Below are 13164 nucleotides of genomic sequence, written 5' to 3'. Positions count from 1 at the left end.
TGTCAGACTGATACCTTCTCCAGCTATTGTTGGATTTTACTGTATCTGCTCTCCTGGTACAAAATGTTTTTGGCCTGTATGGCTAGTTTCACAGCTTATTATGACTCGCACATCTGGAGATGTCGTTGCATTGACAGGTGTGCTGAAGCTGACACAGGTCAGGTAACTAAACTGGACCTCTCCACCGTGTTTGTTGTGCTGGTGTCTTGTAACATTTTAATTGAAATAGGTAACAGTTGCTTGGGCTGCTGCGTGGTATAACCATCAAAGCAATGAGTGAAGTTCCACAGTTTCTGTCTGCACGCTTAAATATAAGAAATGTAGCTTGCTAACATAGCTTGCTAGCCTCAGCTGATAACTTCTTATCCTAACAAGGTCACTTCTGGCTCTAAAAGTTCTCTAATGTGATGGAGACACAACCGTGCTTGCATGTGTGTCTCACCATGAGTTTCGTTGGAGTGACTGAACCATCCAAACTTCCCTCTCTTCTTATCGGCCAGATCGCCCAGAGACGGCCCTGAGAGAGAAAAACATTTATTATTAAAATAAGCAGCTTAAAATGAAACACAGAGAGAGCGTGAGCCTCGTGTGGCAACCAAACCAAACACAAAACTAAACCTTTTGACTATGACTTCAAACCAAATCAAATGAATTCAAAGTTATTGCTGTGAGCAAAAATAAGAAAGTGTCAAGAATTCCCAAAGTAATGATTACAGTCAGGTGAAACGCAGGTATTTTCTCAGACACAAATGTCATTTAATGTTGAAACTTACAATCAAACCGAACCACCCAACAATAGGCTTAACAAACATCTACCTTACATCAATTTCTGGCTCGTTTGGTTTCTGCTCTTCTGCTTGAGATGAAGACACAACCAGAGACACTGATGGTTTTGAGGGCAGGAGAAGGGAAACAGAAAACAGTCTCTATCTAACAGCTCAGCTGAGGTTTGAAACAACCTGCTAAACAACACGGGGAGCTGCCATATTTAAAGCCACCGTGCTGTATTTGGGCTCCTGCAGCTCCTCTGAGTTTCAGGCCTTATTGACTCCACTGTGACTAATTTCCTCTGATTGGACTCAGTCATTGAAACCCATTAACTTCTTGTCTCTGACTGATGTTTTTTTAATGATCTGTGTGAAAATGACCATTAAAATAAGTCAGCTAAGGCAGTTTCTGCATAGTGATTAGGATGCCACACGTTCCAGGGTATCCTAGGTCCTTTCTGGCTTGAGGCCCAGAGTTGCTGGAAGAGGGCCTTGGTTGGGACACCTGGGTTACTTTGGTGAGACCGTCTCCCTACCTGACTCCAGACAAGCAGAGGTGGATAATAATATGATCACAACTAATATCTGGGACCAAATGTCACACTGGAGACCTAAAGGAACCAATCTGAGTAAAGAAACCCACGACAGTCCACCCAGAAGAAACCATGGTGTGCCCAAGCCTTACGTGGGTTTCCATCCTCGTCCAGTTCATCCATGTCCTCAGCCTGAGTGATCCAGTCCATGTACCCACACAGATCCTCCTCCATCTGCTGCTTCTCTCGCAGCTTCTGGAAATCACCACGAGCCTTTGCCTTCTCCCTCTCCTTACTGAACTCTCTGCAACATCCACAAAGATTCAGACATTTAAAACTCCTCAAATACCATCAGCATGAGAAGAAGTGTTCAGATGTCTCACTTAAGCAGAGACTGAACAACGATGAGTGTTGATAACATAAAATATTACCACTGCTATTACAAGTTAGGCCTGTATTCATAATCAGGGCTAAAATATATATTTAAGATAAGATGTGCTTAAACTTATTTGAACTGTATCAGAATAATAATATCATATCTGAATATCTGAGCAGCAGTAAACTTCAGCTGCTTGTAAAATATACTGATGACAAAGTATAACCTTCATATGTACCTGTACTAATTCTGAAAGCTGTATTTATAGTGTAACTAAGTGGTGAATTTGCAAACCTCACAAAAGGAAAAAATATTTATTTTCAGGGTTAAACAGAGGAATGTAAAATGTGAACAGCTTTTGTGTTTGGAGATGACCGACCCGCTGAGGACTCCCAGAACGAGGTTGAGAACAAAGAAGGAGCCAAAAATCACCAAGCTAACAAAATACACCCACGGCAGCTCAAACCCAATGGCATCGTTCATCTGTGCGCAGACACAACATGCAGAAAGAGAGAAGACACAATGAAAAGTGAGCACCTCTCATGTTTTTGGACAGGCTATTAAATATGACACCACAATGCATTTTACCCAGTACAGCACGTCAGTCCATCCCTCCATGGTGATGCACTGGAACACGGTCAACATGGCGAAGAAGAAGTTGTCGAAATTTGTGATTCCTCCATTGGGACCATCCCACCTTCCCCGACACTCTGAGCCATTTATGATGCACTGACGGCCATGACCAGCAAACGCACACGGCACCGGGTCATCCTCCACATAATTATCTGAGGAATATTCCATTTAAATTCAGTTTTATTTATATATCCCCAAATCACAAGAACAGTCACCTCAAGGTGCTTTGTATTTTAAGGTAAAGACCCTACAAGAGCAAAGAGAAAGCCCAACAATCAAATCGACTCCTTCTGAGAAACTACTTGGCAACAGTGAGAAGAAGAACTCAGTTTTAACAGGAAGAACGTTTTAGCTTCTACAGTCATCAAAATATATGCAGGATCTGTGTGACGGTGTCCTGCACTGTGTGTTCGATCGTACCTGTTCCTATATAGTAGCAGGTCCTGTGCATGCGTCCGATGAAGAGCTCCAGACCGATGATGGCATAGATGATGATGACGAAGAGAACCAGCAGAGCAATATGAAGCAAAGGAACCATCGCCTTCATGATGGAGTTCAACACAATCTGCAGACCTGACAGACACACACAGCATAACATGTGGACATGTGAGCATCCACGCACACACAGTGGGTCCACGCCAAAGTCTAGGAAACTTACTGGGGACTCCAGAAACCAGTCTGAGGGGCCGCAGGACTCTGAAGGCTCTTAGAGCTTTGACATCCAGACCTCCAGGTTTCCCAGGCATGTGATGGGTTGTTGCTTGCTCGCCACTTGACTTATGAGTCATTGTCTCCAGGACAACACTGAACAAGCTGTGCGGAAAACATCAGAAGAAGAAAAGGAACATCTAACTTTGTGATCTAGCTCATTGAAATGTGGGCTTCCATTGATCTCAGTTAGACCAACATCTGAGTTTGACCAGGACACCTTGAACATCACAAAAGTGTTGTTTCCAGCAGCTGCAGAAAACAATGACGTCATCCATGTATATAAATAAACAGATGACACTCTTCAACTCCCCCAGTGCTAGTCCCATCAGCCTCTTTAATATTGCAGGTCTATCTTTCAGACCAAATGGCATAACCTTAAATTGAAAGAGGTCCAGATAAAGGGAGTTATCGCGCTCACCTCGGGGTCCATTTTCACCTGCCAGTAACCTCTATAGACAAGACAGCAGCAGCACTATCCTGTATTTCTCATATTGCCTAAATAGATTACACATCTGTCACCTTTATTTAGTTTACTTTCCTGAAATCCACCCAAGAAGAAAACAAAGATTTAGTTATATCAACATGTCCTCAATGAGCATCATCACCATCCCCAGTTCAGGAGGTGCATGTTTCTGTATGGATTTCAGGAAAGTAGATGACGACATGGTGAGAGACGCTTGTCCTATTTGGGCTCCATGTTGGGTGCAATTTGTTTATGCAGCATGATTTTTATTAAATAATTAAATTAAATCATACATACAGTTCACTTATAAGAAAAACCCATTGCCACTATGTCACCAACATCCAGTTTCGTTCATTAAAATGTTCTTAAATGGAAAAACTCCTCTTCAGGTGTTTCCATCAACCAGCAGTAAAAACAAGCACTTCTACCAAAACAAACACACAGTTTAAGATTGAAAAAAGCCAGGCAGCTTGATGGATATTCAGCAGTTTTTTTAGTGCTCAGGTTGATTCCTTAATCAGTCTCCATTAGAGAAGTTCTGTTAGCATAAATTGAAAAACACGACTTGAAGGCAATTTACTTAACAGGAGGGTAAACTGTCTAAGGCTGGCTGAGATATGGGTGACGTGAAAGACCCAACATCAGTCTCCTATCTTGGTAGCATCTATCAGAAAATGAGTGATTGTCTCATTTAAATAGAAACAGCAGCTTGGAGTCCCAGAGACGCACAACTGCACAAGGACTCCAACATAACTCTGCAGTGGTTCTGTGCACAGTCTATGGACAAGTTTGCAGACAGACATACACATGTTTTGCTGTTTTAGCTGTTAGCACCAGGGTTACTGGTGCTGGGCTACTCTTACTTATGCTGATGTTGGTCCATCAATCAGCCAAAGAAGTGGACCTGAGTTTTAAACATGTGTCCGCTGCAGCCACCATCTGTGCGTCACATGGTGCATTTTTGATCTTTGAAGCTTTTTTGTGGTGAATGCCGCTGTCGCTCCCTTCCTTGTTCGGCCCACCTTTCAGCCAATCAGTGTTCAGTTGTTATAGCTACATGCTATTGGGTCATTAGAGGACTGCAGGCAAGCACGTTTATGTTATGTTATGTTAGATCATGACTGACTGACTGGACCGACTGTGCCTTCTAAGTTCATGTGGTTAAATTATGCAGTCCATCAAACGTCTATCAGAAAGTTGATCAGGTGGCAGGAAGTTAGGTGGACGTTCACCTTTTTCCAACAGAGAGAAGCCTCAGACTGGGTGAACCATGACCCATTAATTATCATGTGATAAACAATTTCAGACGTACTGTATGGAAAAAGATTATTTCTGAAACTGTGCGACTACGCTCCACTGGAAGGACTGAAAATGTTTAAGTTTGGATCCAACCTTCAGTCCAGGAGGTGGCGAGTGCCATCCTGCTACTTCATACACGGCTGCAAAACACCACCTGTGCCTGTTGGAGGCCCAGTCTGATAAAGCCACTCTATCTACAGTCCCTCTAGCTGGAGGGAAGAGAGACTCTGCAGTTGTGATTCTGCATTAAAAAAATCACAAACTGGATCAGCAGGAAACCCCAAATAAGGCTGTCTGACCACACAAACAGATTAGATCAAGATGTGGCTTATTTCCAGCTGAGGCAGATGAATTACTTACTGAGTAACCAGAGTAAAAGAAAAATATTAAAGCTAAGAACCTGCGATAACCCTGGAATCCTTCAACACATTTAGACTCGCTGAAATCCATGATGTTTCTACAGCTATCAATAAAACATCCAATAAAAGCAACTTTTTTACAGAACATGTCTTTAAAATGAAAAATGCCTTTAAAGTAAATCCAGCTTCAAGTCTTAAAACTCCACAGAGAAAGAGACAGAACACAAGTCAAACACTGAACTCCTACAAGAACTCCTGAGTGTCCCACATATAGCATCCTGACTGTAAAGTGGAACATAGCTTCCTCAGGCTGTGTTACCATGACAACAGGGTTTATCATCATCATCACCATCACCATTATCACCCTGAGGACATCCAGTCACATCAGCGTCCTGCAACAAGGACACGAAATAACAAAGAGAACCAAGGTTAGGACCTGCAGGACTGAGTGTGATCTCAGTCAGCGACTGATCGGAGGAAATGACTCAGAGCTGCTGCCAACCTGTTAAACTACTGGGCTATATTTACTCTGAGATGTACTGAAGAACTGATACTTTACCAGTCTATTCAAAAATAGACTGGTAAAGTCAGCCATTTCTTTTGGCTTGTAGATAGCAAAGGCAGAATATATGTTGCAGATTTTACAGATGCTGCACAATGAAAATTGATTCAATATGATGCAACACAGCAAAATCTGCAGCAAATCTTCCATCTATCTATCCATCCTCTATCATAGTGTGAGAGGTGTGGCACCCTGGGCGATACCCACAAAGCAGGGCCCATGCATCTGGTGGATTCAAACCCAGGGCCCTCAGCTCTGAGCAAAATCATCAGCAACTAAAGTGACAACCCATCACTCAGATGCTTAAGAAGAACCATCTCTGCAGCTGTGGAGTACCAGAGGTTCAGGGTTAAACTCAGCGTGTACCTGCAAAGCATCAGGCTGCTTATGTTTCCTGGATGAGTTCAGTCCAGTGTGCAGAAATCAGAACCTGCAAACTGAGTGAAACTATGACATCACCGCTGGGCCTGAGCCTGATTTACTGTAAATCCTCTGCAGTCAGATCAGATCTGCTGCTGCAACATGCAGAGAGCAACAAAGAAAAGGATCCCAGAACACGGGGAACCAAAAGATCCTAATAGCCTACGGTGAGAAACATCTTTTGATTTGTTTCCTTACCCAACTATGACGATGACAAAGTCGAGCAAGTTCCAGCCGTTGCGGATGTAGGAGCTGGGGTGCATCACCAGACCGTAGGCCAGAATCTTTAGGAAGGTCTCCACGGTGAAGATGATGAGGAAGACATACTCTACTTGTTCCTGAAACACATAATATGTTCCATGTCTGTGTGCGTAACCCGGTAAACGTGGATAAGGAGAATTTGTGAGTATTTCAGAGGATTACCAATCTGTCCTCATCTCTGACACACACACACACACACACACACACACACACACACGTTCTTCTTTCTACCATTATTAGGCATTATCGGTCAAATTGTTAGATATAAGCTCAAGTCCTAGCTGATCTTTAGTCCAAAACTTAAGGTCTTAACCCGCCAACAGTCACAAAAAAAGCTACTTTCAGCTGGTCCCTTATTCACGCGACATCCCCACAGTGGGCAGATCCACATATTTGGTGTAACAGATTTTTTAAACCCCTCCTCACGCAACCCCAAAGGATTTATTTCTCCACCAGCGAATGTGTAAACCACTACACTCTGAAGCCTCCGACATGCACAATATCACACAAAAGATCTTCAATTTAAGACGCGTCCTCACAAAGATACACAAACACACTTATGTACAGGACTCATCTTGTTCTGCTGGCATTCATCAGCTCTAAATCTCTCTGTGAGCAGCACAAAATTTTTCATTTCAAATACATGTTTGACTGTATTACTTTTTCCCCATTATTTACTTGGTAGCGACAGGTGAGAGGAAGCATTTTCATGCTTCACTAGGTATGGACAGTATCTGTGACACAGTATAAATAACCCAGCTTTTATGACAAAAATAATAACAAGTCCACATCTAGGTTCTGAAAGCATTTAACAAATGCGTTCAATATTTAGCTGTACAGCTAAGCAACAAACTGAAAATAAAAAGCAGCAGAGCAGTGTTGCAGATTCAGTTTGTAATCCTCTGCAGGTTTATCTCTACCACAGACCACTGAACATTAAACTCTGTTTCCACAGTGGATCCATAAATATCAGCCTGAGCTCCTTTCACGCCGCTTTGGCCAAACATGTAATTGCTGTGATTTGTGTTTGTCGAAATAGGCAGAGATGTCACTTCAGCACAAAGTGGCTGCCTGAACAGCGAGTACAGTTCAACTGTAAGTGAAGATCGAGAGACGCAGACATAAAGAGGAGAGCGAGGAGGAGCCGAACCATCAGAGCAGAAACTCTGATCACAAACCTGTCAGTCATCTACTGCATCAGCATCCATGACCTATGACTTCTACCACAGGAGCAACACACACAGTGGAGCTGAATCTGCAATCAGTGCACAAACCACGGAGCAACTTCTGGGGCTAAAACACACTCAACACAAAAAAAGTACAGTCAGGATTTACAAAAGAGCACAGTGACAAGATTGTGTGTAAGGAAACCAAAGATTTTTTTTTTCTACTGATACTGTTGCATTTGCTTTTCTGGGTGTAGTTTCTAAATATAGGGTGTAGTTTCTATCTCAAAGTGCAAAATATAGGGAGGAGAAATAAATAATGCAAACCAATTTAATAATATTTACAACACACTAATTTTTGATGCCAAAAAAACATATGTTTGTGCTTAATACTTCTAGTACTACTACTACTAATAAATTGACTCTGCCTGTGTTTAGAAAACAGTGCAACTTTTGTAAATCACCCATGAACCTAATCACTCATATGAGCACTGTCACGCTGTTTTCCCCGTGTATTAAATCAAGTGCCAAAACCTGCAGTTCTTCTAATGGCCACTTGAGGCTGTCCCTAAAAGTGAGTCCATGTCCGTAGTCTCTGATGTTAAAATGTCCGAATTCAGCCACAGAAAGAAATACGTTTAGAACCTGGTACAAAAATACCTCTAAAGCGAGCTACCAAGCAAACACATAACAAACAGATAGCAGGTGTTTTTAAAACTCATCTGTTCGGATTTTCTCAAGACTTGACTGACAGGTGTGAAGATATTCACACTCCTTCTTTGGAGCTTAGATTTAGCATCTCAAGCATTTCACTTTCATTCCCACCATAGAGACTGACCGAGGAGAACTTGGCTCAGCTTAGCATGAAGACTAGAAGCAGAGGGAAATCAAACAAATAAATATCACCAAGTCCAAACTTCCATGTTTCTGTTTGATGTGAGACTACATGGTCTCTATGGTTGATCATGACATGAGAAATTTTAACTACCTGAGTCTAGTATGTTTGTGACTGTGTGTCTTATCTCACCAGATCATGGTTGGTGGAGTTGGAGTCATCCTCAGGAAATGGTTTGGAAACTCCCAGGGCGACACAATTTGCAAAGATGGCCAACAGGATGAAGATGTCAAATGGCCTGAGCTCCATTCAGGAAACAACTAAAAACAAGCTTTGTTTTGGACACTAGGACTCAGTTTTAACCACCCAGTGACATTTTTGCAGACCTATAAATCATGTAACATCATTGGGATTACAAGAGATTTTCTCATGTCACCTGCTTGGCTCTGAAGATATATTGAGGAGGACCTGTTCTGCAGATGCCCAGCTCTATATTTTTATTCTAGGACTCTAACAAAGTATCTTTGGATGAGTATAAGAAATTATATACTAGCCCTTTATGCAGCCCAATTATACCCCGAAATTCTGTGCAGTTAAAATAATCTATTAATATATATACTGTATATTGTTTGTGTTATTGATTATAAACCGACAGTCTAAAAAATAAACTATCCAGTAAAGAAAAAAGAAAAAAATGAACATTTAACACAGCAGCATTATAAGTATATGGCAGAAAATAACATTAAAAAAAGCAATAAAGTCATTTTTAACCTGGGACTAATTAACCTCTCCTTACGGTCACAGTAAAGGATACTTCCACTCGACAATATGGAGCGCAGCCCGTCTGATTGGGTTGTTGAGTTTCAGACAGTATAATGCCCGGGGAGCTCGCTGGACCTGATTAGTGCCCTGCACCTGAGGAGGAAGTGACATCAAGCATGTCATCAATAGCATCATCAACATCGGTAACTCTATTATTGTCTTTTATTTTGCCTTTCCAAAAATGGTTCAGGTCAGCAGCTCCATGTTATAACTGAAAACCTGCCGTCAGACTTTCCACGTGTGTGTTTAGCGTGTTTTCTCACCTGTTTCTTAGCGTGTTGTCCTCTTTTTCTCTGCGTTCCCGTTGAACTTGTGGTCGAGTGAAGCGTGTCTGTTCTTGTCATCCTCACACCTCCTTCATCCTCTCCATCCAGCTCTTGATCCCACTCGGCGTTACTCTCCTCACCTCCTCCTTCTTCTCTGTCCTCTCTTCCATCCACTTCTCCTCCCTCCTCCTCTTCCTCACCCTCGCCCCCTCCTTCCTCCCCATCCACAGCTTTGGCGTAGCCATTACGACCAGAACCTGGAAACAGAGGAATGCACAGAAAAATGGAAAAGTCAAAAAGATTTTTCCAGTTTTAGCCTATCGATAAATCCGTCAATAAGTCCATTCCGTATATCTGGGGCTGGGTCACAGGGGCAGCAGCCTAAGCAGAGAGATCCAGACCTCCCTCTCCCGGGTCACCACCTGTAGCTTATCCAGGGGAACACCGAGGCATTCCCAGACTGACAGATATGAGAGATATATCGATATAATCTCCTTTAGTTAGGACATGCCTGGAACAACTCACTCAGGAGGCACACAGGAGGCGCCCTAAAGAGATGCTCGAACCACCTCAACTGGCTTCTTTTGACAAGGAGTAGCGCCTTTCGATCAGCGATCTTCAGTCACTGCCCAGAGCTCGTCCCCACAGGTGAGCGTAGGGATGAAGAATGACCGGTAAATCAAGAGCTTTGCTTGTGTGCTCAGCTCTCTCTTCACTACGACAGACCTTTATAGCTTCCACATCACTGCAGACGCAGCATACATATTTTTTATCCGGTGTATTTGGATAACATTGTCTCTCAGCCTCACAGAAAACTGCAGAACAAGAACCAGAATCTAGCATTTGCTGCTGATCTTCATGTCATAATGATACTTGTAACACTTGTTACGTCTGACATCATTAGCCATTTCCAGGTCCAACTACTCCTTCAGTTCTCAAAATCAAGCAGGCACTGAGGCACAAAAAAAATGACTTTTAATTCAATTCAATTTAGATTTATTTATATAGCTCGAAACCACAACAACACCTCAGACAAAAGAACCCAAGAACAAAACTCCCAAACACAAGCTAAGCAACGTAGCGTTTTCTGTGGAGTGCAGCCAAAAGTTCTCAGAGCTCTACATCGAAGAAATCAAACAGCCTCTCCATAAATCCATGGCATAAAATAGAAGAGCCAGCTCGACAGGACAAGACCCAGCTGTACATCTGCACCTAAAGGTCAAAGGTCACTCTTTTGTGGATTCCAGTGTTCACATTTTTGACAGAGAAGACAGATGGTCGGAAAGAAGAGTTAAAAAGACCATCTATGGGTCTGTGAGTGACCATCTTTGAACAGAGGGAGGGGCTTATGATAATCTTGAGATCCCGTCCCAGGTTCCTCAACCCCCACATGTGGCGTCAAAAAGGTCTCACTGTGGTTTCATGTTTTCAAACTCTTCAGACTACCATGACCTGGATGACCATCACATAATCATGTCTCCCCTGTATGAGAAGCATGCTGGAGCCTGACTAGAGCTGCATGAGCAAAATAAATCAACAATTCACTGCAAAAAACACACTCACGTGCCTGTAACACTGTGTGTCTTGGCTCCTTTCTACCACAAACTTAAATTCTATATTAAATTATCTCCTTTCGTCAGCAGTCGACAAAACAATAACACAAACCTCAGGTCGACCTTCACATGTGTCAAATGTATGTGTATTTAGCTCCAGGTGTTTGTGGCCATGAACCAGTCTGTCTGTAACACACGTGTGATTTCTCCTTTTCTTCTGACCTCGCTACAAGGTCAAAGAGGAGAGAAGCATGACATAGAGAAAAGAAATGAGGTAAAATGAACCGTGAGGAGGAGAAGGAGAGAGATGTGATAGAATCCAGAGGTGGTGAAAAAAAGAAATTATGGTGAACAGCTGCGACCTAGATCTGTGTGTGTGTGTGTGTGTGTGTGTGTGTGTGTGTGTGTGTGTGTGATGTAGGCTGGGATTGATGTGTTGGTACCTGAACACACACGCATACACAGACACGTTTGTCTTTATATACGTAAGAGGACCGCAACACTGAACCCTAAAACCAAGTCAAACCCTGAAACAGACGTAAATGTCCTCAAAGGGTAGGAACAGCCACAGGTCCTCACAATGATAGCAAAACAGGGACACATACACACAGATGACATCTCCCTGTCTCCATTTAGTCCTTTCCTAGAGTTCCTGTATTTCCCAGAATGCATCGCTTTTGCATCCAGCTGCCCTTTATTTACCACGCAGGTAGAGAGGATAAGAGCAGAGTGGGACCGATGGATGCCTTCACGGGAAAAAACCGCCCTCACACATATTAAGCATCAAACAGTTTATTTGTGCAGCCTTGTCTAAACATGTTTCTTATATTTTGTGGGTGAAGATGAATATTTGTGTTATTATTGTTATTTATTATTATTGTTTTGTATAATCTAGTATAATAATATGTTATTATTTGTTGTTTATTTTTATAGAGCCTGTGTGGTGGAAAACCTCTATACAAAAGAAAAAAATGTTTACTAATCTCAGTCCCAATCTTATTATTTTCTCATAAGGCTTACCTTACTTTGTACCGAGGCAGAGTATACTGTAAGTATATATCACAGATATATTATTTGTATTGACTGTGAAAGGACATATTGACAGTGCTCACCAGACAAAGAAAAGCTGTCCAGCGTGGTTTGGAGTGGTAGAGCGGACAAAAGGGGACACATTTACAAAAATCGCTGATCAAAAGTAAATTTAAAACAAAGTCAAAACAAGCAAAAACCAACGTTAGACCAGTGCTTACTGGGCAGCTGGGTAGCAAACAACCATAGCACAATCAAGAAGATCTAGAACCATCAATTAACCCGTGTTGAGAATTTCATGCAAAAATAATACGACTCAGTTTCACAACACAAACTCAGTTCTTCAAAACAATGTGATTCTCAACTCAGCTTTTATTCCTGTTGATAAACTTAAAAAAATAACTATAAAACAGAAGGTTTGTTTATTTATGAGCCCCCTGAAGTCATTATATGCGCCAACTCTAACGCTAATCCTACTATGCACTTTAAGACAGCAGCACCAGCTAATGCTATCAAATGGTGCTTTGCAATATCAAACTAAAACAAATACCTGAATCCTTGTTGTTTTAGTTTGTATTATTGTACATAGTTTAACAGAGTTATTATCTAATTATAAAATATCTGAAAAGCTCATTATATGCCAGCTTTGCAGTTGTTGCTGTCACTCACTTATCTTTAAGTAACTTCTCTACATCAGTGACGCCTTTATGTGTGGTAAAGGAAACCTGGAAAGTGTTCCTGATATGAAATGTGCACTGAAGAAAGGAGAATTATGGTCCTCATCAGAGTTAAAGAGGATGTTAGGTTTAAGACGGGTCTGTTTTATGATGGACAAATCACTTCTGTACAAGTCCTTTGATTTCATTAACAGGTGATGTCATCCTGGTTGCAATACTGTAAAGAAGCATTTCTGCTGTACACATTTTAAACCAGAATCGTGGTTTACTTTGTATTATTACACTTTGCTTTTGTTTTTATTTTGCAAGAGTTCAGAAAGTCCTGCTAAGCAGTTTTGCTGTTGAGACCTTTGATTTCTACAGCAGCTCTGCGTAGTTACTAGAAAATCTTCTCACCAATGCATTTGGTCATATTCTGCTCTGAGCTGCATC

The 13164-nt window shown here is 41.8% G+C and overlaps 1 protein-coding gene across 1 annotated transcript in view; it reads right to left on the bottom strand.

Annotated features, from left to right (window-relative positions):
• Positions 1 to 13164, bottom strand: part of cacna1fb (calcium channel, voltage-dependent, L type, alpha 1F subunit) — a 43352-nt gene that overhangs the window by 21476 nt on the left and 8712 nt on the right. Inside the window, exons 2-11 of the mRNA XM_039605011.1 lie at positions 9471 to 9730; positions 9200 to 9300; positions 8578 to 8683; positions 6322 to 6461; positions 2968 to 3122; positions 2730 to 2882; positions 2265 to 2461; positions 2056 to 2159; positions 1453 to 1604; positions 443 to 517 (exon numbers count right to left, since the gene is read on the bottom strand). Of these exons, the coding sequence (XP_039460945.1) occupies positions 443 to 517; positions 1453 to 1604; positions 2056 to 2159; positions 2265 to 2461; positions 2730 to 2882; positions 2968 to 3122; positions 6322 to 6461; positions 8578 to 8683; positions 9200 to 9300; positions 9471 to 9730 (1443 nt within the window). The remainder of the gene's footprint in view (positions 1 to 442; positions 518 to 1452; positions 1605 to 2055; positions 2160 to 2264; positions 2462 to 2729; positions 2883 to 2967; positions 3123 to 6321; positions 6462 to 8577; positions 8684 to 9199; positions 9301 to 9470; positions 9731 to 13164) is intronic.

The sequence above is a fragment of the Oreochromis aureus genome, linkage group 20 (assembly GCF_013358895.1).
Source record: "Oreochromis aureus strain Israel breed Guangdong linkage group 20, ZZ_aureus, whole genome shotgun sequence".
Lineage (NCBI taxonomy): Eukaryota > Metazoa > Chordata > Actinopteri > Cichliformes > Cichlidae > Oreochromis > Oreochromis aureus.
The sequence above is the reverse complement of the archived record's forward strand: the minus strand, read 5'-3'. Positions and strand labels throughout refer to the sequence as shown.